The sequence below is a fragment of the Myxocyprinus asiaticus genome, chromosome 30 (assembly GCF_019703515.2).
Source record: "Myxocyprinus asiaticus isolate MX2 ecotype Aquarium Trade chromosome 30, UBuf_Myxa_2, whole genome shotgun sequence".
Lineage (NCBI taxonomy): Eukaryota > Metazoa > Chordata > Actinopteri > Cypriniformes > Catostomidae > Myxocyprinus > Myxocyprinus asiaticus.
In genome coordinates this window covers 27,580,127-27,605,817 of record NC_059373.1, presented here as the reverse complement: position 1 = coordinate 27,605,817, position 25,691 = coordinate 27,580,127, and the positions used below count along the sequence as shown (strand labels likewise).

The 25,691-nt window shown below is 37.7% G+C and overlaps 1 protein-coding gene across 4 annotated transcripts in view; it reads left to right on the top strand.

Annotated features, from left to right (window-relative positions):
* The window catches only part of LOC127421556 (protein spire homolog 1-like), a 77,416-nt gene that overhangs the window by 21,783 nt on the left and 29,942 nt on the right, over positions 1-25,691 (top strand). For all 4 annotated transcript variants that reach the window (XM_051664683.1, XM_051664682.1, XM_051664680.1 and 1 more), the window contains exons 3-4: positions 17,504-17,740; positions 22,033-22,158. In XM_051664683.1, coding sequence (XP_051520643.1) covers positions 17,504-17,740; positions 22,033-22,158 — 363 coding nt within the window. The remainder of the gene's footprint in view (positions 1-17,503; positions 17,741-22,032; positions 22,159-25,691) is intronic.

Genomic DNA, 25,691 nt, shown 5'->3' with positions numbered 1-25,691 from the left:
GATTCAATTATGATTCTGAGGGTAATGATTCGATTATAAAACGATTCTCGATGCAGCAAGATGCATCTTGTCCTCCAATTCTGTTATTAATAATGAGCAGTTACTGTTACATATGTCTCATCACTGTCATGACTGCTGTGTTGCTCGGAACTGCACCCAAGACTTTCACCCACTGTTGTACTTGTGTATATGGTTGTGTGACAATAAAAGTGATTTGATTTGATGTCTCCTATCTACGAACATCAGATGCAAGTGCTTTGCTTCCGGAGGACATAGGCAACTTGCACTTGCAAACTGTATTCTGGCTTTTTTATGGAGGTTTTGGAGCAGTGGCTTCTTCCTTGCTGAGCAGCCTTTCAGGTTATGTTGATATAGGACTCGTTTTACTGTGGATATAGATACTTGTTTTCTCCAGCATCTTCACAAGGTCCTTTGCTGTTGTCCTGGGATTGATTTGCACTTTTCACACCAAACTACATTAATCTCTAGGAGACAGAATGCGTCTCCTTCTTGGACTGTATGATAGCTACGTGGTCCCGTGGTGTTTATACTTGCATACTATTGTTTGTACAGATGAATGTGGTACCTTCAGGCATTTGTAAATTGCCCCCAAGGATGAACTAGACTTGTGTGGGTCCACAATTTTTGGCTGATTTCTTTTGATTTTCCCATGATGTCAAGCAAAGAGGCACTGAGTTTGAAGGTAGGTCTTAAAATACATCCACAGTTACACCTCAAATTGATGCCAATTAGCCTATCAGAAGCTAATTGGTTAAATGCCTAAAGGCTTGACATCATTTTCTGGAATTTTCCAAGCTGCTTAAAGGCAGTTAACTTAGGGTGCTTTCACACTGGCAGTTTAGTTCGAAACAGAGCACGGTTAGCATGAAAAATTGGTAATGTGAAAGCTGTCATGCGGACCGGGGAGCGCACCGAGGTACCGAACCCAAGACTACCTGTAGGAAGTGGTCTGAGTTCGGTTGCAATGGAACTGTAGCGCGATTCGCATGAATGTGAAAGCAACTCGGACACAGGTGTGCACTCGTTCAGGAAGTAAAGTAACTTGCGCATGCGTTTTTCATTCCTGAAAGTCCCAAAAAAGTAATGACACCACAATGACATACAAGTACAATCAACACTATAAATACTGTCCGTCCGTCCATCTGTCCGTCTGTCCGTCTATCTATCTTATAAATTCTATATATAAATACTATTATAGGTTATAAATATAGGATGTTGTAGCAAATTAGCTTTTTGAATTATTTATAATTAATTATAACTGGTTATAATTAATAATAAATATTTAGATTAGATCTTAGAATTAACTGTAGCAGAATCGATATTACAACTACTTGATCTGTCCGTCCAGCGAGCAGACAATATAATTATTTATCAATTCTTGGAAGATTACTTTCCTGGCCAAGGAACAATAGCCTTCCTACTTATACAGTGCTAGCAGTAGTTTAGCATGTAGCAAGGAGCAACATTCAGTGACTTTGAATTGTGAGCGGAACACAGAGACAATCAATTGTGAATATAAGGGATTTAATAAATGAAACTATAACTAACATACAAACAAACTAAGCAAAACATACATATATAGAATGAAGGAAAGTAAGGAAAAGAGAGAGAGAAGAGCACAGAATGGCAATATTTCACGTCAGTTAACCACAACCTAAATGAGAATCATCAGAGGCACAATTCACCTTAAAAGGGGTTCAAACTTAAACACGCATCTAATCAGTTGTAAATGGTTACTTGCATTGGTTTGTTGCTGAATAAGTGTCTTGATGCGGTAGACGAGGTTCTCGATGATTTCTTTAGGAGTGAGTTGAAGAAGTCCACAGGAAATCCACAAAGTTACTTGAAGGTAAACACTGGCAGAAGGTTAAACTCAAGAGGAGAGTTTTGGAGTGTGTTGGTCTCAAGAAGAAGAAGTTTTGAGCGATGATTAGTCTGCGCTCTGGAGTTTTGATAGTTCATTGCCGCACCCATTTTGTGGGTGGAGTGGCCAATCAGAGGCATGCATTTTGAGCGGGAGAAACATCCTTTGTCTCCGTTTATGGCCCATTCGCATTTTATTGCTGATCTGGACCGCTAGTGCAGCTTTTAATTCAAAACATAGTAAGAATTGTTCGATGCATTTCACGATCACATGGTGTACATTATTGTGTGAGAAATAAAGGGAAGATCATTTTGATACCAAGAAGGTAACCTCCAGACGATATTAAAGCAGAGATACACTCATACACTTGAATATATGCGTTTAACGTCTAACTAATACAAGTAAAGGGTTTTAACTAAGTTAATATAATAGGGGAATATACATACAACACATGCATATAGCAGATACATTTATAACTGCTTACTATGGCCTAAATAGAGAAAATGTCTTCAGGTGTGTGTGTGACGTGTATTGGAATTACTGGAGACAGACAACTTCTCTGGTGCCTGGCACGGGGGTCACCCCCCTTTCTGTGGAATGTGTTTGAAGCTTGATGGAGACACTTCAGAGGAGACCTGTTTTAGCATCCTTTTGATAGTGATAAAGACCATCTGCAATTTAGCACCCATATAAATGTAAACGTGGAGGCCAGGTCAGTAATTTATATGCAAATGTCAAAAGGCTAAAAGGTTTTTTTTTCAAACAAAGTTTTTTTCAAACAAAGTGTAATTAGCCATCACTGATCTTACACAGACATTACAATGTAATAGGAGATGACAGTGGCGATAACTTCACCTTGGACACGAGTGTAAGCATGCAGTGTAAACAAAGATGCAAATGAATTCCTTGCAATCAGATGTCTCCTCAAAAAACGGCCCCTGGACATCTGATGAGTTACGCCATAAAGTGCGCACATACGCAGTTGTCGTTCACTCTGCTGTGCATAATGGCACCAAAAAAACAAAAAGTATGATATGTTGTGATCTCCATGCGTGTTTGTGATAACGTAAGATGAACGCAAATGGACCGGGGTTCGATAGAATCAAGTGAGTGTGAAACCAGACCAACGCTGCGGGGGGCACCGGGACCAATCGCACTCGGAATGGGACCGCGGCAAACGTGCCCAGTGTGAAAGCCACCTTAGTATATGTAAACTTCTGACCCACAGGAATTGTGATATAGTCAGTTAACAGTGAAACAATCTGTCTGTAAACAATTGTTGGAAAAATTGCTCATGTCATGCACAAAGTAGATGTCCTAAACGACTTGCCAAAACTATAGTTTGCTAATATGAAATTTGTGGAGTGGTTAAAATATAAGTTTAAATGACTTCAACCTAAGTGTATGTAAACTTCTGACTTCAACTGTATGTTAGTGTTATGTTAAGACGGTATTACACTTTGACAATTCATACACTAGTTGTTCTAGTGCATAGTTTGGGACACAACTCAGGTCTTTCTTAGTCCTTTTCCACGGCAATTGCAATGTTCTCGTGCTGAGCCTGCGCTCCGCTGGTTCATGGCCGGGACAATCTGGAGCCTATCGTAACCCTGCCGCGCTTTTCCACTGATCTGAGAGCCGAAGGGTGACGTAACAGGTTACTGTCTACATGGTGGTTTCACGTGACTACCTCAAACATAAACAAACATGACGCGTCATGGTGTGTTTGTATACAGCTTGTACAAATTTTTGAGGACATATTTAAACATATGGATAAATGCAATCCGTCGTTATTACATTGCTCAACAAGATCTACGCTAAAGACGACAGGTAATGTAATTACATTAAATTGTATGAACTATGGCTTAACTTGCCAAGTTCTGTAAACTGTTACAATGGAATCATTATTAACATTGGTGTAGCAGATGGTTGTATATGGCTTTTTGCCAAAACATATAATATTATTGTATGAGAATCCCACTGTTTTACTTAACTGTGTAGGGCTTTACTGGTTGTTTAGATCAGTGTTACTATCAGAAATAATTAATAATTATTTCTGTAGTTATTAATTAATATTTAAATTAATTAATTGAATCTAACTCATTAAAACCTCATATGGGGCTCCAGTAAATGTAGTGTGCTACGGTTAGGAGCAAGTTTGGTTATTAGCAATAATTAATAATTATCAAAGATAATTATTAAAATCAATAGAACATTGAGAATCAATGTTAGTTTTTTTTTAATCCTTTAAATCAACAATTATCAAAGATAATCGTTAATTGTTAACATTGATGAAACATTAATTAAAATTAACACTAGCTTATTGAGCATTCAAATTCAACAATCAAAGATAATTATCAATTGTCAAAAATCAACAGAATATTAATAAGGATTGACATTGACGGGGCACCACCCTGGAATTAGGGACTAATAACCAGATAGTAAAACAGTCTCAATATTAGATTGTTTTCTTAGGAAAATCGACATCCGAAGAATATCGATTTTCGGGAAAGAACAATGAATGAAGGTTTGAATCCGAGCACTGACATCCCGTCAGCATGACACAGGCGTATGCAAAACAAACCAAAACACTTCTCTTTGTAATATAAACAAAGTTTATTTATGCAGTAATATCAATTAATAATTAATACAATGCAGTCAATAAACGTCCGACTTACAACTACAAACTAAACAGTGATATGATTAGATATGGAAATAAAATAATCCTATAACACATAAGGTGTGTGTGTGACAGTGTGTGTGTGTAAGGAGGGATGCGCACAAAATGGCGGACGTGACTCTCGTGGAGAGTATGTCACGCGAGACTTCCGGCCAGGGAATATGACCGCGAATGGGGGCGGAGATGGCGTCTACCAGTTACCGCATGTATCCGCTTGTGCGATAGCTTAGGGACAAAGCTGGGCTTTAGCATTTAAGCTATCTACGAGCCAAAAATGTGTGCCAGAATGTTTGTGAGGGGTCGCGTGCGTGTAAGTGTGTGTGTGTGGTTAGTACGAGAGAGAGAAGTGACGGCCCTAAAGCCGATTTCGCGATCGTGGGAGAGAAAGCAGCTGTTAGTTCATCGCTCAGAGACGCGGTGGACGGCTTGTAAACAGTCCCACGTTATTTGACTCTTTAATGGATGAACTCAGTTGCTGTCTCACCCGCGATGGCGAAATTGCACAACAATCCAGTTTGGTTGGACCACAATACAGCAAAACAAATTTGTGATAATATCCTGAGTATTAATAATGAGCGGACATGGCGGTCCGTAAACTATACAAGCAAAAACCTTGAAACACAAGAATAACACACTATAATATTCTATCTCTGCCCAGACGTAAACCTCTTACTTGAATCGCATGAGGACACAGGTAGAATGTGTTTTCCTCCATCCTTTAACTCTGACCCGGTTCCTTGAGGCTCGGGTGATGACAGGAGGCCGTTTCCTCGCTCTGTCGGCGGGCGGTAAGGCTGTTGATTCTCGGCGGGCTGGCGGAGAACTCAGAAATGTCGACTTGATTGAAGATGGAAGAGAAATCTTTAATCTCTTCACTTCTGTAGGCAAACTGATGAAGATGCGAATTGCTCGGTGGTTTCCTTCGGATCCGTTAGAGTGTTCGGTTGAACACAGGGTAATCTCAACTCGTCCAGCGAGATGGAGATTGTATGGCCACAGTTTCAAGTCGGACGTTACTTCCTTGTGCCACGAGGTCGCACCTGAGAGCAGCGATAAACTACGTCTATACTCGGTGAACAAAGTTGCTGGAAGCAAATCCCGAAAGCATTTCAGAGGTATTTCAACTCCTGATGATGTCATGTTTGAGGGACGTTCTGTTGTGTGCCTCATCCAATAGGAGTTGAGAGTTCGATCCTTTAGTGAGCAAGGCTTCATGGGATTTGTAGTCTTTTTTGGACTCCCTTTGTTTGATTTTGGCACGATTTTTATCAGTATAATTTACGACTTGGAATGTGGGGGCTTGAGTTAGGTTTTTACGACTGTGTTAGGCCTGCCTTTGTCTTCTACCTGAATACATGAGGCCCAACAACAGATAGCCGTGATCTTCCAAACTTAGTGAGTAGCTGGTCAAAAATCCCCTTACAAAACAAAACAATGCACAAAATAAGATGACAACAGTGTAAGAAAAGCTAACAAAGTTGGCAAATATTATAACTTACTGAGATCATCTGCAGAGGACACCGGCGATTCACTGTTTATCACGAGCATTACTGGCTGAATACAATGCCCCGGTTAGTTAGCAGGCTGGTTGGTGTCTGAGTCCAAAACATCATTGCTTCCTCCACTGTCGCTTTTCCTTATGTCCTTCTTATGGTCCCTGTACTCCCTTAAGTGTTTTTCAATTTGTTTATGATTTGGTCAGTTGTCTGATTGAAGGTGGTGTGCATCATTTCGTGCTGTATCTTCATTCTCATAGAGGATTTTTTTTCCTTTGCGATCTCTTTAGTTTATCTCGGATCTTCGTGGAGCACTCGTTTCATCGTGTTACCCGAACGCTTTTGATGTCTGATTATTTAGTGTTTTTTTTTATTGTTGTTATAGAGCGAAGAAGTACTCCTTGCTGCAGACGGTAGCTACTGTTGTTGTTGGGAAAACTTTACCATGGTGACGAAACATTATCCTGCCTACCGCCCCCGATGTAATCGGTTCCTGTGTAGAGACCAGCAAGCTTTTGGGGCTGGTGTCAAACCAGGTTTTCGGCCCCGGAACGGCCTTTTCTATGGTGGAAATACACGGAACAGTTCGAGAATTCACACCAGGCCAGGAACCCGCACCTAAACCATGATGGTGGAAAAGGGCTATCTGAGTATTTGTGTTAATTGTTTCTTGATAGGGATGTTAATGATTAATCAATGATCAGTTAATCGTCATTAATAATTTGATAAATTAAGCTTATCGATCGTCGTTTAATTTCAGCACAAATGTATTTTATCATGCCAGCAGACGTTGAAAAGATTGTCTATACAGTCATCTGCCTCTAGATGGCGCACTGCTGTTTGTATGCTGTCTTGTCCACAACACAGAATAAGAAACACAGACTTGCATCCTTCACTTCCTCTCTCGTAAAGATGAATCTTGAATTATGAATCATAATGATGAACATTATGTTTTCTGCTTACACCGTGTTAGTAGGATCTGGATCGATGCATCAATCTAATCGCCAACGATGCGATGTCATCGATTCAACCCGTAAACATCGATGTATATTTTTTTTAGATGCACGTTTATTTTGATGTTTCCGTCAGGCGATGCTGGAACCTTATGATATTCATCTCGCTTTATAAGCACTAAATATGCTTCTCATGTGGGGCATGGATGTGCGCAGAGTGATTGAAGCCTGAAGTTGCACTCTGCTCTATCCTTGTGCACGCGTCAACAAGGCTCCGTTGGTGACAGGATAGCGCAGAGCCGATCACATGCACAATTAAATCGGGATTCCCTCGATATCGTAGCGCATTTGAATTCTACATGAGAATTTTCTATTTTAAAGAGTAAACTGTAACAGAATTTTTTAATACAACCATGGAAGATGTAGCCAAGTAAAAACAGAAAGCACATACTCTCCTGTCGTGGGTATGAAAGTATTTTGGATTGAAAGACCTTCTTGACTTCTGTGGAGATGACAAACTGTCACTGATGGGTTTACCTCATTCCACAAGGCAATGAGCTGTCATCAAACGGTCATCACATGTGTGTGACTTTTATTTTTTAATATTATTTATTTTTCTGTATTATATTTTTTTGTTGATGTCACAATGTTGATACTGCATTTGCACTTTTCAGAGAGCTCAATAAAATATTCAAATGATATTTTGGTTGCATTTGTGAGGTAATAAACGTAATTGATTGTGTAAAATAGGCACGTAATATACGTAGCTATTTGTACGTTAATATATGGATAGACACTAAAATGGACAAAATGGATGTTTGAAAGCATCTAAAAAGTAAACATTTTTACATATTTACAGCTTTAGAAACACGGATCGATTATAAATATATTTGTACATTTTTACTGTTTTATAGATATTTTAGATCCCTTAACCCTACCCCAACCTCTAAACATAACCACATTTCAACAACATAAAAACATTTAACAAGCAGTTTAATGAACAGTAGCAATAATTTTTGTTACAATATATTAATTGATATATATTTTACAGCCGCTAATCCCACACCTACTCCTAAAACTAACCATAACCATTTCTTAAGCATATAAAAACACGTAACAGGAAGATAAATTTAATCTCAATAATTTATTCAGAAAAATGGCAAAATTCTGTACAAAAGTCTAAAGGCCGATGCGCTGTATCTGATGTGCTCCCTGACGTCATACAATAGCATAGTGTGAGGTAGAGAGTGAAATTTAAATGATTAATTGCTGTAAGTCTTCTCCAGATGCACTCTGTAATGGCGCTGTGATATCTCATTCAAACATATACATCGCAGAATACGGCAGTCACAAATGGTCATGAGACACTTGAGAGCCAATGAGCATTCGACATCACTGCCATAAAACCGCTGGTTGTAATGCTTTTTGAGGTGGCAATTTTTGAATTTGAAAAAGAAACCAATGCATGTTGATGGTTACGACGGGCACTGCGGCGGATGGAGTTGGAGATCGTTGAATAAAAGACTTGAATTTGGATCTGATCTTCACAGAAAGCAGTCTGAAGGATTATAGCTAACAAATTTATGGATTAATTGTATTGTTTTTATGGTGGTTTTTGTGTTTTATTTCATTTTTTAGCATATTCTGAAAACTTGTGTCCCATGGCAGACAAAATTAAAATGAAATGCTTAATAAATGATTAAACTATTAAAGAGTTTTTATTCATTTTAACATTTTAAAGTTTAGTCTTGGTTAAAGTGATATAATCCTTTAAAACATTGTATAGGGCAGCAGAAATCACACAGAACTGAATGAATCCATAAAAATGTCATATTACAAATGTCAACTGCATTAAATAAATGTGATGGCATTTAACTAATCTCATTGATCATAAATTAAATGTAATGAACTGATTCATTCTATGAACTCAATATTAATAAATTCAAACAGCACACGTAAACATTTGTATGTTTCTATAGGTGTTAATACGTAAAATGATGATATTTGATGCTGTCAGTATGTCAGTATTGTATGTTTTGGTGTCTTTGCAAACGTAAGAGAATGTATGTTTGCTAGAACCAAACTTTACGCAATAGTACATACGAATTCTCATGAGATCACATTAAATAGATTCACTCGTGGTTCTACATAGTTATTAAACAGGAACATTACAAAACATACTGCATTAAAGTGAAAATTCTGTCATAGTTTACTCACCCTCATGTTGTTCAATAACTAAATGACTTTGCTTTTGGGGAACACAAAAGGAGATGTTAGGTAGAATGTTCATTGTATGGAAAAAAGATTAAATGAAATATGGAAGATGAAAAATGAATGAGTGAATAGTGACTGAGGCTGCTGTATTTAGGGAAAGTGAAGTTGATAATATTTTGAATGTATTCTTATGTTGGCTTGACAAAGTCCAACATACTGTTGTTCCACAGACTGTTTAAGTTTTTTGTTTTTTTTTTAAATCCCTAAACCAAGACCAAAAATTATCAATTGTATCTAGGCCTGTCACGATAACTACTTTTGTTGGACGATATATTATCCCAGAAATAATTGCGATAAACGATGTTATTGTCATTTTAAGACCATTTTATGCCACTGATATAATGATAATATGATAGCATAATAATGCAAGTACACCCTTTCAAAGAGCAATCATCTTTTCTTAAGAATATTCAGACATTGGAATTGGAATGTCAAAAATCGACATACCGGCTTGTTCAAGTTAATGGGCTCTCCTCTTTCATTCGGCTTAAAGCCAAAATGTTCCCACACCGGAGCTGTGGAATGCGGCTTTGAAACCAAGTCCATCTGGACTTCTTCCAGTCTTTCTGGCTTAAATTATGCAGTCGTCGGGAAAAACACCTATTAAAACAACTTTTAGCCTCAAGTAACACGAAATCTTCACCTGTCGCTGTCCGATTTGTGTGTGTGGAGGAGTTGCCTGAGCCCTGCCTACGACACAGAGAGTAAACGAGAAGACAGAAGCATCGCGACTGGCTAAAATGGTGGTGTGACATTCATTCTTATGTAAACAAACACACATGTAAACACAATGAGCAATACTGAGGTCAGCAAAAATCCATATATCGTATGATAAGTGGATAACGTAATTATTGTGGCAGGCCTGTTTGGAACTCTTAGTGCTTTCAGGCTATATCCACCAACTTCCGCACAGACCTACAGACTGTTCTGACTTAATTCGGTTGCACACCGGACAAGAAGCGCCACGTCGCTGCTAGGACACGGCACAGGTATCAAACACGGGGAATGCGTTTCAGATTGCTGACAGTACACCCAAAAATTACCAAGGTTTTTCCCTTGTTCAAGAATGAAGAACGATTGAGTAAATAATCTATTTCCTTTGCCGTGGCGCGGCAGAAATTTGAGCAGCCTTTGGAGTCGTTGCTGGGCGTGCGTACCTTCATTGAAAACAGTTGTTCGCCATATCATCCACCACACACCTCCGGTGTTCGACCCCCTTTAGTGTTGCTATACCTTTTCTAACTGATATGAATAACTGTTTTCGCACAGCGGGCAGTCAAAAATTAAATTAATCCCATACCATGAATATTTTAAAGTGGATGTTTACAATTTACGCATGAACCGAAGACTATTACACATTCAAGAACAACAACCTGCCCTAAGTTTGTTTTTTTAGGGTTATAAATGTTGTTCATCCTCCAAAATCAGGCCTTTAGAAAAGCTTGAACTCAGGAGTTGCCTTGGAGCAATAATGTCATGTGAACTGGGCTGAGGGAACAGTAGCTGGTGTCTTCATTGTTTTGCATAGCGTGAGACACGATTGCTCGGAAGGGAGGAAAGCAACTGCATCATTCTGTCAGTATTGACAGATGAAATATCACTCCAAAGTGGGTTTGAATGGAAACAAAACTGTGAGGCAGGGGTCTGTGGCCTAGTTGTGAGGGGTTGGTGGTTAAACCAGATTTGCTGTTGTGTTCCAGTTAAAAAGCTGCACAAGTTTGGAACAACATGAGGGTGAGTAAAGGGTGACAGAATTGTAATTTTTGGGTGAACTGTCCCTTTAAAGTTGACAAATTTTGGAAGTCATTTGTCATGGAGCTCAAATCTTGTGCCTGGATGATTTTGTTCTATCCTGTCAGTTTTGTTCCTCATGGTCAGGCCTCTTTTCCTTACTGATCTCGCTCTCTCTTTATCCATTATTTCTCTTATTCCTTCTGAGTCACAAGCCTAGAGAGAAGACTGCAGAGAATAAGCCTGTGTTCTTCCACTCTTTTAGGACGTCTGCAGGAACTCTGTGTTCTCTCATAGTCACACCCTCCGCCTCATCCAGATTGTACACATGTAAGCGTACAGTGCCCTGAATTGCCCATCTAATACTATTGCAGAGAAAAACTGGGAACACACAGCTTTTGTAATTGAATGCTTTTTCTATTGGATCCCATCACAAACAAATTGAATAATGATCTTTGAGTTTTCCTTTAAAAAAAAAAATAGTTCCATGGCAGTAGCATGGTATAATGACAGTATCATATGGTAATATTAAGGCACTTTGAAATATACCATGGAAGTAAATGGTAGTTGACTTATGTCAACATATGTCAAGCAGTGACAGGAATGCAGTGTGACAATGCTATACTTCATCTAAAACGATTTTAAACATAATTTTTCTAATTATTGCTTATCTGAATTCATTGAGAGACTACATGGAATATTTGTACTTTTAAATATTTTCCACACACAGGACTATTTCATTGAATTGCAAAAAACGAAAAGGTGATTTAAAAATGAAAAAAAAAAAACTTGAACTGGTGATCAGTTACAGCATCTAATATATGCACTTTCCCTTCATGTCCATGTTATTTGTCAATGCGCGGAGACCAGTTGCAGTCTGATTAATGTGTTATAAATGAAGCTGAGCTACAATCATACTGTAACAATTTCAGTCAGAATAAAGCGTATACATGACATTTTTTTGTTTTAGTCTATTGTTTAGACTGAATCAAACATTTTAAGTGCTTGTAAACCAGGGCTCTACAGTGCGACCATTTCAGTCGCATTTGCGACTGACAATTACTGTATGTGACTGCGAAAAAATATTTAGGCACACAAGTGCGAGTGACCCGATTGAAGTAGGGGTGGGAGAAAAAAATCTATTCTCAGATGAATTGATTCTGAGAACGCGGCAGCACAGTGGCGCTTATGTGCGCGCCAGAGACAGATGTTAGAAACACGCGCATATCCTAAAGCCAAGCGCATCCTATAAAACTGATCGCAGACTGGATGTATCAACCACACACCATTTGTCTCCTAATGAAACTACGATCCAGAAATTAATTCACAAGCTCACTCACATGGCAACAGGAGAGTTGATTTTGTGATTACATGTCAACAAAGAACATGTAATACGAGCTTGCACCCGTTATTGCACTAATTTGCACAACAATGGAAAATAACGCCTGAAAATAACGATGAGACAGCGGTTCAGGAGACGTGGGTGATGTTTCTGTTTTTTTTAATTGTTTTTTTGTCTGCGTCTTCCCAATGTCTTTTACTCCTCTTGCACTCTTTCATTTGCTGTTGCTCATTGCCGGTCTCTCACTCTGTTAAGTAGGTAAGATTTCTACTCACGGAGCAAACAGATGGAACAGCACATACGAGATGCTTGATAGATTTTTTTTTTTAAATAATCCCGCTATTTGTGCCGCTTTATCACCTGTGTTGAGGAAAGGAGAAGCTGACATCTGCACTCTCACAGAAGCAGATATCTCATGTAATCAACCCGTAGTTATAGTTCAAATAAAAAAATCAAAAGGCTTATTTTAGCCTTTAGGTTTATTCTAATTAAAAATTGAATACTATTAAATAAAAATGATTAAAAATGCTTTAAACATATAAAAGTTATTAAACATAATCAGTTGAATTATTTAATTTAATAGTATTGTGTTTTGAAAACCAATAGGCCGTGTTTATCACTTTTTATGATGACAGATCTGCCGTACAGAGGCTGTAAATACACTGTACACCAACAAAACAGTTACTTGATTTGAGTGTGGATTTTGTAGTTACTGTAGTTTTCTCAAAACCTAGTTATAGTTGAGCGAGACCTGTCTGTCACAGGGCGAATTACAGTCACTGTGTTTTGCCTTTTGTTTAGCAGAATAATCAATAAGAAATTTTTTTAGATATATCAGGAATCGTTTTGAAATCGGATCGTTACTCTCAGAATCAAATCGAAAAGTGAGGTGCCTAAAGATTCCCGACCCTAGATTGAAGCTCATGAAGTGTTGCATAGTACAATCGGAATAAAAATTACAATTCCCAAATGCATTTACATTGTGCAGTAGTTATGTTTCACACTGCGATTGGCTGCTTTTCATCTCTTCAGTCAACCGAGCAAGCGCAAAAAGGTTGTGTGAGACGTTTTAGTGAGCTTGAATGAAAAGCATCAAATTTTAATTTAAAAGTTAAAAGTTTACAAAGCCTGGCCAACTGAAATATATGCGGCATTTGATTGTTGTACATTGTGTGACAGGAACATTTATTGTGTTCAGCAGTGCAGATGTCAATTTAGAGTTCTTATATACATTTAAGAGGACCACAGTTCAAAGACTGAACACTGTTTTTGTATATTTACGTTCACAAGGTGAAACAGGTTAACATGAGCTGCTTTGTTTGCAGACAGCCTGTCAAATTAACTGAAAATATAAAATTTGGTTTATAAAAATTTAAATTCCTTTGTCATGACTCAAACTATGTTCCTGAATTTTGACATAATTGATGAACTCAGTTTTCTCATGCCTTTTTGTGCATGTTATATTGTGGTACATTAACGTTACCATCTCCAAAAAACTGGACTGCAACTGTGTTCCTAATTTTTTTTTAATTTGGAGCATGTGGGCTTCAGGTCAAAACAGACAGGCGTTATTGTTGTACCACTGACTTACTGCAGTTACTGTATGTGGATCTGTTGCCTGCATGTGTACAGTGCACCCAGCTGATGCAGAACAATGACATTCAGCTTAAGGGGCTATTAGTTACTGCCATGTGCTAAACAACCTCTTCATTATTTAACATATGATGAGCCACACAATGAGCTGTCACTGCATCTGCATCATCATAACACCTACTCCTCATCTGAGAAATACTTTTTGCCTTCATGACACACCGTCTATAGGTTACGCAAAAGCTTTGCTGACTGCCTCTCCCAGATGTGCATCAACTTGAGCAACATAAAATTAAGGTGGTTCTCAGCTTCATCAGTGCTGACCACACCTGGAAAACGTGGAAGAAAAGGAAATCAAATCAATGAAAGACTATTTGTGAAGGTTTACTTTCATTCACGTCATCGTGGCATGTTATGTGTAATCCATTAGTAACAGCTACTCTAGGCCATAACTGAGTGATGAAGCCATTTGGGTAAGTGGTGTATAAGGCTGGACAATATCACGATATACTGTACAACTATATACAGTAGAGAGTGTTGTTGGATCTATGGCTGCAGCATGGTTCAGTGCGTTGTTAAAATAAGAGAGTGTGTTAGCTTCCTGTCACCATATTTATATTTGCTCTATGAACTGTGGGTAATGTAGGATCTGTGTAACTAACGGATTTTCGAAAGGGAGATTACTATTATTGGTATCATTGTTTTGTTGATGTAAGGTTTATTGAAAATTTAAGAATTACATTGTTTGGAATATTCCATGATTTTCTATTTAATATTGTTTGTTATTTATTGTTTGTGAAATTGTTGTTTTATCCCTGTTAGAGTCAAATGGTTTGGACCTTCCGATGAAAAGTGCTGTTCTTTCAGTCTTGAATGAGTTCTGTACTGGGACCGCTGTGATGAGGATCAGTGGCTAAGAACTTCAACTGATCTTTTTGTATATACATTTTTGGCCAGAAATGTGTATATAGTTGTCAAAAATGTAGTCAATTAAACAAGATATGGACTCTGAATACTGCTTTCTGATGCCTTCCTAGACCACATTCTCACAGAGATGTCGCTAAACCGTTTATACTGCAGTAAATATATTTGCACAGCTATAAGGGTTCAGGACTGCTTTACATTTACATTATTTACACATGAGACTGAGGAAGAAACATGGAGTAATGTGAAAATCTTGACATTTGTTGCGCTTCAATGAGTGCATGTAAGAAGCTCATAGAGCTTGTTTACAGGTATACTATACGATACTGTGATAAGAAATGTCTCATACCATGATTTAACATTTTGGTGGGACTGTTCAGCCCAATGGTGAAGTGTCTTTAAACAACAAAAAAACAAGTCTTGAAGAATTCATTCAATACCACATGACTGATACACACCGTATAGGGCCCTTTCAATCTTGTAGTTGGTGCATTAGGTCTGAATCATTTAGCCGAGCTCTGGGGCGGTGTATTACATAGAGGATTAGATTACATAAGAACTAGACACTTATATTTATTTTCCTCATGAAGAGGATTAACGTCTGGAACTCGGACAACATGTTGCTAGCAGGTATGATCTACAGCCAATCCACTCCTGGAAATATGTCAATATTTACATAGAGATGAAGTGCTTGGATGAGTCTCAATTTGTTCAGCAGTGGTGGAAGGTACTAAGTATTCTGAGAAAAATGATTAGTTTAAGAGGCGTGCCATTGGCGGAGCCTCACCTATTTGAGCACACCCTTACATAATAAATAAACAAGATTTAATCTTAATGCTGATAAGGTGTTTTGTGTAACCAGTGACGGATATTGGCAAAGGTGATGTAGACCATCACCGAGGGTGGCAGCGTTCCCTTGCACCACAGGGTGGCTCTCCCACTCGCCCCCTCTCTGTTCCACTTGCCTGCCCGTCTCATTGAAAAAGACTTGAGGAGCTCCCTGTGCTATCCTTCCCTCCCCACCACCTCCTCTCACTTCTTCTGCTATCTGTCTGCGTCATAGAAATTAGTTAAACACTCTGCCTTTTGAAAAGTCTCTTCACCTGCTGGAAGCAGGTCAGGTTTGTTCAAAACAAGTGCATTCCTCTTCAGTTTAAACTCAAGACCTTTATTACTGACAATCACACATATGTACCAATGAGCCATGTGACTTCACAGATACTTTTTATTTATAGCTTAATATTAAACTATTAATTGTATTATATCTTGAAAGCTTCCTTTTAGTTAACCTTATAATGTACAGCAAACAAAGGTATAATAAAATATATATAGTTAAATGTTTTTATTATTATTAATTTTATTACATTTTGTTTGGTTGTTTTTTTATTTTTTTTTTAATTTTTATCACACCTGAATTATTGTTCCTGTCCTGAGTTGTTGCCATACTTCTGCATGAAAAAGTTTTCAGATCATTTGGAAGTTGAATTTTATAATTTCCTTACTGTAAATCAACTGTTGTCACCACTCAAATGTATTAGTATGGATTAATTGATCACTCGTTGGCTGTTGGGTCATGTAAGACTCCTGATCTGAGCCTGAGCTGCAGGTTTCCCAGCATGATTTTCAGAGTTGGCCCATGAGTACATCCGCCTTTGAAATAGTCTTGTTGTCTGAACTTAGACTGACACGATTAAAGTAAAGTGGTACAAAAACACTAGACTGGTCAATCAAATCCTTGATGGCTCACATGATAACAGAGCACATCTTAGTGTCTGCAGAAACAGTCAGGCACACGATGGTTAACGTGGTGGGTATTTGGCTGGAAATGTATTGAATTGAACTGAAATGGAAATATATTTTATTGTCCCCAAAGGGGAATTTGTTTTGTTGCTGTACACAAACACATTGTTCTTCTTAAAATCATTTTTTAAATAAATAAGAGCAGTAGATAATAATACAATTTCAAATATTGTACAAATAAACCCTCTAAAACCTCTCAAAGGGGGAGCAAAGTGATCTTTGGAGCAAAGATCCAGCGTTTTTCACATCTGAAATCCCCCACTGTTAAACCGTGCAGGACTCTGAGAGTCATAAGACTATAATGAGGCTAATCCAAGAGGTTATTGAGTCAGTTTTTCTCTTGAGCTAGAGAGCCTCTCATGCCTTTTATCAATGATCATGATCGTTTATAAATCATTGAGGTTTTTGTCATAGCACGTGTTGATCTTGTTGCTGATGTAATGACTTTATGGTTGCTTATTTATTAAAGACCCCATGAAATCATTAGGCGAGCGCAGTTTTCTGTCCCATGTTGGCGTATTTACTATTGATACAGGATGTTTGGCTGGGTCATATTGAAAAATAGCTGGGTTTAGTTATGTTCATGGACCATGATTTGTTGTTCGGTTCCAAGGGGAGGAACGTTCTCATTCTAGAGAGTATTCGATTGGACAAAAATCTGTGTAGTGCAACATGAGTCGTCACTATTTTTGGTCTGTTTGTCCTGAAAAGATAGATTATAAATTTTGAAAGAATATATCTGCTACTAATTAATTTTCTTAATGTATAGATGCCATCAAAGCTAACACACATAAACTTGAATGCACAATGTGATCTTGTGTGTTCTAGATCATCGAGTCTCTGGGTATAATGATTTATAAGGCTCTGGATTATGGACTGAAGGAGAATGAGGAAAGAGAACTCAGCCCTCCTCTGGAGCAGCTCATCGACCTCATGACCAATATGGCAGACACGGAGTCAGATCCCTGTCCGGATGAGGGCTACGAGGCTACAGAAGAGGAGGACGAGGGAGAGGAAGAACCTGAAGAAGTCTCCAACATTCGAGGCTACCGTGACATAATATCGGTAAGTAGTGATACATTTCTCCTGAAATCTCAGCAAATGTTTTACAGGCTTTTAAATAAAATCAACACTTGATGCAATTTCAAGCTCACGCCATTGGCAAAGTGCCACCTGCACCTATTTCTCTGGACACCTACCTATTTGAGTGATAACTGTCAGGTAGTAGGCACATTTTATTAGGGATATTCGATTTCGAGTTTTTTGAAGTTGACTCTTCCAGCCGTTGGAGTCGATGGAATCGACTCTTTGACTCCATTTATTTTCAATCAAGATAGTTTCAAAATTCAGGGCCATCACCAGTTATGGCCATTAGTGGGTAGTGCCTTCCCAAGTGACATATTTTCACCCCCAAATTTGCTTGTCAGGCATGAGCGGAAATCAATGGAATTATAAAAATCTGTTTAATTTCACTCGTATGTAGCTCACTCAATCCACTGCTATTGCATCCGATTGACGCTCCATGATAACTTTTTTCTGTAACTGCTGGTCAGTTTCTCCTACCCAAATCCAAACACTAACGTTAGTGGGACGGTAGAAGCTTATTTTAGTCTAGATGGCTTCCATACTGATGGAAAAACAAATCGCACATATCTTCTTGCTCTATTCACTTCAATAAATATTATTAGGCATATTATGGTGATGTAATAAAATAAAAATAAAACATTATTTGGAACGTACAGTATGGTATGTGAAATCGCTTTTTTATGGAACGTATGGTGAAAATTTAAAAAAGGCAGCTTTTTAAACTCAACAGTCTCGACCACAACGGATTAAATAGCTGTGGGTTTAATTAAGATATACTGGTGTGGTTATTGCTTTGATAAAATATCACTAGCTTACCAGTAAATTAATAGTATTTCCTATTCCATATGTTCTGGCGATGGCCCTGTGAATATTGCAGTCTTTATATCACACACTAAATTTAGTTTTTAAAATGTGTTACCTTAAAATGACTGGTAACAATGGCAATCCCTAGTTGCTGCTCATATCCAATTTTAAGAGGGAAAATAACAAGCAACAGGCTGGGTCGGATATAATTTCATTGTCATATAGAAACTAGACAAATTGGGAGAATCCACTTCTCCAACCACTGTCCCTTTCATTGATGTAATACTACACAAAACTTCCAAAATGTTTTAAATCTGTCACACCCTCTCTCTCTTTTGCACGCACTCACATTATCTCTCACTCAAACGCACGTGATGAATGAGGTGGTGTCCCACCAACCAACAGGTGTTTGTAGAGGATGTGATTGGTTCTTAAGTACGCCAATTCATTATTTTGAGCCAATCACAACGTCCTGTTCGTAAGGTTACGGAGTCGAACAAAAGAATCGATTCCTGTATCAGAGTCGACTCTGATTCCAGGACAACTCGGAGTCGAGGAATCGACTCTTTTGGAGTCGACTCCCCATCACTACATTTTATGCATTGTATTTTCTAGGGATGGCACCGATCCGATACCTGGATCTGTATGGGGTCCGATACTGACGTTTTTACCCGGATCTGGGGTTTTTTCTACTGAAGACTTTCAATGGACTTACTGTTATTTTTGCTGCTGCATCCTGCAGACTAGTTAATAATAAAGTTTTGCACATGCACTTATGTAATTGTTTTTTGTTTCCCTATTTTATAATGAAATAATGTATTGTTAGAGGTTTTTGTTCTTTACACAAAGATTACTCTCAATCAGTTCCTCACAGTGAATTATAGATGTTCTCTCAATAAGAAAAAATACAACACTGGTATTGGATCGGGATCGGTATCAGCTGATACTGATAGTTCAAGGTATCGGAATCGGATTGGAAGAGAAAAAAATGGTATCGTTCCATCCCTATTATTTTCCATATATCACTTACAGCAGCTTTCATGAATATTCCAAAATTCAGGAATCAACAATTAATTGAGAGTATTTGTGTGACTGATCCTTGCGGCTTTATTTTTCATCTCAAATACAAGTGTGAGTGGTGCTTACTGAGAAATACTCTCTTAGCTGGTATTCATTAAGCTGTTCCCTCAGGCCCACTTCAATACTGCACTCCACAGAGATCTGGAAAGGCCTTTTAAACACTTAGCACAGTTATTTTAAATTGCTGTGATATTTGTCATTATGCCAGTATAGAAAGCTCTTTACAAACTGTGGAAGTAAAGAATATGGCCAAGCTATGTGTAGACTGATACTAGGTTTTAATGTTTCCTGATGTCATTTTTTCTATGTTAAAATACTTTCCCCTACCCCAGCTTAATATGCGGAAACAAGTGTAAGCAAACCAGATAATATACACTTCAGCTTTAACTATTAAGAGCATACAGGCTGTCAAGATGCCAAGACATGGTCAAGTATGAAATTAGCATCTGGTAATGACCAGTATGGATCACCATACCTGAGGTATCCTACAAGGCCTTTTCAGGGCAGATTAGATAATGCATGTCCTGTCATATCTCCCTTTCTGTCTTTGCATTCAGCATTCAGGTTAAGAACTGAGACGAACCATGACATTTGATTTGTCTTGGCTGGCTGTGTGTATTGCTACAGAGGAGCAAGGAAAATGAGAACTGGAATGGAAGATAGTGTAGTACATATGGGGCATGTGCCTCTGCATTTCTTAGATTAGGTTAGTCTATTTGTTTGGAATGGGAAAGTAAAGGACTTCCTGGAGTATTTCTTTAACTTCCTCTTCGTAAGTGTTTTGCCTTATCGACTTTTTTCTAGTAATGCCCAATATATCATTACCATTTGATTATTAGCCAGTATTTGTACAATTTTTGTTTTTCTTAATCAGCATCAGACGATATTAGATAAATATTGATTGAATGATTAATCAGACAATATCGCTTTTCTGTGTTCTAGCGCTGACTCAAAGGGATTGTCATAGATTACGGTAAAAATATAACCCGTTAAAAGGACTTATTCACTTTAAAGAGTTCTGTCCCTTTAAAAAGGGTTCATTTAAGATTTCAAAAGGATTCGTTTTTGAATACTGTACATTATTTTGTTGTAATGCCTAAATTCTCTTGTTCAACACAAAGCTACTGATTAGTGTGCTTTCATCTTTTTTTGACAGCAATATCTGCCATTTATCAGTTATCGGCCACTACTTGAAAGTAACTGTTGACTTATTGGATTCGGCCAGAATTTCTAAATCAGTGCGTCTCTAAATTGGTCTGTTTTTGCCTGTCTCCCTCCTGTTAGTATAATGAGTACTGTCTAACAGATTTCCCCATGAGATGAATTCACTTTCCCTTGGCGTAGTCAATATTCTTGTTAAGTGTGATTCCTCAGTAAAACTCGTCAAAGAGACAGTGACTGTCTGCTGTGTAAGACATTCCTGAATGTCTGGGCAGAGCAGAGGGGCAGGTGTGGGGAAAAATGCCATTAAGCCAGTTAGAGGTGTCGTTAGTCAGCATAATTGTACATTGTGGATCCACAGGACACTGAACCTTAAATGGGTCTCTTTTTTTGACCTGCCAGACATGCAAGCTTTGGGTTTGGCTCTCCGCTATGAGCTAAAACATAATGTGTCTAATGCAAGGATTAACCTATTAGACTGAGTCAGAAAATGATTTTCTCAAACAAGGGCTTTACAAAAGTTTCAAGGATTAAGTTGAAGACAACAATCAGACAGAATCGGAATATGAATTTCGTAAACAGATCTTTTGTAATAGATGTTTTTCATTGACCTAAAGATGCACTTCCCTCCACCAAAACAGAGTGAAGTATTTTAGGAAAGAGAGTATACTTCACAAACAAAGTAATTAGTTCAGCTACCAACGATTATTCATACATAACTCACCGTCTACTGTAACAAATTTTCTTGTGAATGTGGCAAAGCGTGAAATGACTAGGAGCCGATTCAAATGAGAAACAATTAAGAAACATCACCACTTGAAGTCCGCTATTTTTCTACAATAACATTGTATGCTGGTAGTCATATGATTTGTTATCCAAACAAATAAACAGCACTCTAGTGAGTTAGGAATAATGTACAGTCATCCGGTCATGTTCACAAAATAAACCTTGAAAGGATGATCAGGACCTTGACAAGAAGGAGAAGAAAGAGACTGTGAAATATGTTAGGGACATGAAACTAGCACAGCTATGTAGAATTCAGTTGCGCGGGACAACAGTCTAACGTAGTTTAATGGTCATTGAATAAAGATGTGTGGATGGATAGAGAAAGAAAGAAAAATAAATATAAATAAATGTATATAAATAAAAAAATACATAGAAATCTAAATAAATAAATGGGACTCTGCTGTGGCATGATGTACGTCTCGCTGTTTTCTTCTCTCCAGCTTTGCACGTCTCACCTCCCCAGCCCGTCAGATGCTCCCAACCACTACCAGGCTGTATGCCGAGCCTTGTACACAGAGACTAAGGAGCTCCGCACCTTCCTGGAGAAGATCAAGAATGCCAAAGAGGTAATGACTCTCACATGACTCTAAAGTCTGCTCTGCATCTGTGCTCCCAGTAACCCAGCAGTCTGCCAGATGCTCTTGTAAGACTTCATTTCTCTGTACCATTGAAACCACCGAAACCATTACACTGTACAGTAAGCACACCGAAATGTCACACACCAGACAGCTGAGTGCCAATTTCCTCCTCATGCACAGAGGCATTTGTTTACAGGCCATTGTCGAAACTATCTTACTTTTCGTTTCCTTGCTGCTCTGCTTATTTTCATTTGGACTAGAGCAGTGCCAATTGACTCTTTACTAAGCCCCGCCTAAAAAGCGCTTCTGACCAATCCTGTTTTAGCAACTGTTGCCCTGCCACCATTACTCTGACACACGTTTGCTATTTTCCAATGAGAGCCTATGGAAGTAATGTGTGTTTGAGTACTTTTATGCAGGATTTTATCAAAATAATCCCCAAAATGTAAAACGCGTTGTTGACGGTTCATTTGTAATATTGACACGAGTTATCCAGAGAGGATGGAGTGTTTTTCTTTCTTTCTTTTTTTTTTTTTTTTTTAAATAAATCTGCAGAAGAGCATGTTATGGATTAAACTGTGTCAGCCCTCATTCCCAAATGAACAAATAACTTCTGCAACGACACCTCCTTTTGCTCCAAAGTAAATTAAAGCTAATAACTGAGCGGTAATTCATTTATGTATTGATTCAAGTCATAGTAAAAGTGTTAGTAAATAAAGAGTGCACAGGATCAAAATGAGTGTGTTATGAGACGTTATAAACAGCACTGTTCACTTATGCTAATGTTATTAGATGTGTAATTAAATGAAGCTGTTAAATGAAGTTTTTCTCTTTTCAAGTGACTGTAATAATCGTTTGCCTTGATTCATCTGATTTACAGTCTGCACAGCTTTCAATCAAATTACTGTGTAATTTTACAATTTCTCTTACAAAAAAACTTAAATATGCATTACAATGTCACTCTTCATACCAGCCCATGTAAGAATATTAACCATTTCGTTTAAAAGAACACGGCAATCTCCCATTCATTCCAATGGGGAGTTCTGCAGAGCTTGTCGGAGCGAGCAACCATAACCAAGCGATAATAAAACAAATTAAATTACAAGAAAGAAACTGTGTCTTGTAAAAATGTGAAAGGGTGAAATTTAAAGCCGCTAAGTACAAGTATACTTCAACAGATGCTAATCATGCTGTTTATGTTTATGTGGTTAAATAGAGTGAGTGGGCTGATGGGAGAAGTGACTCAGAGTAGGTTGTGGACTGTGGAGGTGGATTGAAGCCAGCAGTGCTTTACTTAAGTATTGCCCAGCATATTGTCATGTTCTTGTTTGATCATGTTGTAATGCTGACAATCAAATATTTATGGTGTGCAGGCTTTCTGTATATTTTTTTGACATTAAATGTTGATTATCTACATTTATGTACGTAGATCCCATTACATGTGTATGTTAAAACCATTCACTTAAAGTCTGATTTACGATGAAAACTATCAAGCGATACTATTTGCTAAAGGGAATATCAGTAGTTAATTATGTTTTTATTTAAATAGAAGTTTAAATTAAGTATAAAATGTTTATGAATGTGTTATTTGACCTTTTTTATTTTTCGTATATTTTATTTCTAAAATATTTTGTATCATTACTTGAGTACTGTGTTTTAGTGTCCTTAAAGGGTAGTTCACCCAAAAATGAAAATCATTTACTCACCCTCATTCCATCCCAGATGTGTATGACTTTTTCTTTCAAGCAAACAAAGATTTTTAGAAGAATATCTCAGCTCAGTTGTTTCATACAATGCAAGTGAAGTGTTATAAGACGCGTCTTCAGAAGCGATATAATAGGTGTGGGTGAGAAACAGATCAACATTTAAGTCCTTTTTTACTCTAAATCTCCACTTTTACTTTCATTTTTACATCTGAAAGTGAAAGTTAAAGTGGAGATTTAGAGTAAAAAATTACTTAAATATTGTTCTGTTTCTCACCCACAAATATTATATTTAATCTGATGATATGGATTTAACCACTGAAGTCTTATAGATTACTTTTATGTTTCCTTTATGTGAATTTTGGAGCTTCAAAGGTCTGATCACCATTCACTTGCATTATGAGACATACAGATCTGAAATATTCTACTAATAATCTTCATTTGTGTTCTGCTGAAGCAAGAAAGTAATACATCTGGGATGGCATGAGGGTGAGAATTTAAATTTTTGGGTGAACTAACCCTTTAATGATGAGGCAAGCCATTAGTATTGCAGTCTGTTTAGTAGAACTTTCATGAGTAAAACTTCATAATAACTGAATTATTATATTAATAATATAAATAATATTACATCTCTAATGATCTCTTAAGCATTATGTGTGAGGCATTATGTATAATCAGACAGTTATTATTGCAAAATTAACCAACAGGGTAAAGGGGTTTGATAAATCATTATTACACAGCTACTTACTGAATAGATAAATAAATAAATGTACATGCCATATTGATTTCAGTTGAAGCTATTTAATTATGTGAGAAGAAGACTACATTGGAGTGATATGAAAAACATGAAACTAGCACATCCACTGTATGTAGAAATCACTTGCCTGGAACAACAGTCAGTTATACATTTTAGTGATCATTATAGGCTACTACAATATTTGACCGCAGAATTGACAAATCACATTCAAGTTTTCCAGAGAGAGCCGAGTAATAATGTTTGGTAATGACTTCTAGACGAAAAGTGCTCTGATTTGGACTGATAGGCAATATTCAAAACTCTTAATTCATTCATGCGATAATCATTTGCATACATCAACACACTAATGCCTGGCTTTGACTGGGTGTCTTGAACACTGTACAGAGACTAAATGTTCCCATCAAGTTATCCGGGAACTTTTTTAAGAGATTGTCTCTGATTTGGACCGCTTTATCTGCCAATACTGGATGGCATTTCATTATTAAACAGAATGCACTGGACCATGCACCATATAAGTTGCATAAAATATTAGCAAATTTACTTTGGTTATGTAACACTTGTCAAAGCTCAGAAGAAGCTGTTTTTAAGAAGATTGCTGTATGATCAGCCCAGTCAGGCAGGCATGTTTAGCCCTCTTTGGTGCAGAATGTTGCAGTTTAATCAGTAATATGTAATGAACACTACAATCCTTATTCCATTGAATGTGTGCTTTATCTCAAGTGCATTCATTTGCATTATCCTGCTTGCTAGAGCTCCTCATTCTTCTGTTCTTGCAATAAAGAGTCTTAATCCATGCAGAAACAAGGCACAGAGTGGAGATCACAGGTGTCAGGCGGACGTGGATGGCTTAAGATGTTATGGTTTCAGAGCAAATGGGCTCAATCCTGCAATAGAATTTAGTTCCATCTCCAATCAAACACATTTCAAACACTTCCAAGACCCGATCCTGATTCGAATGCTGTCTGTGTAAAATAGTGTGCCAGATTAGAAGTAGTGCATCCCAATTCATTGTACATTTAAAACAGTATGCCAAAGTTGCCGTTATGGTCTACTATTTCTGT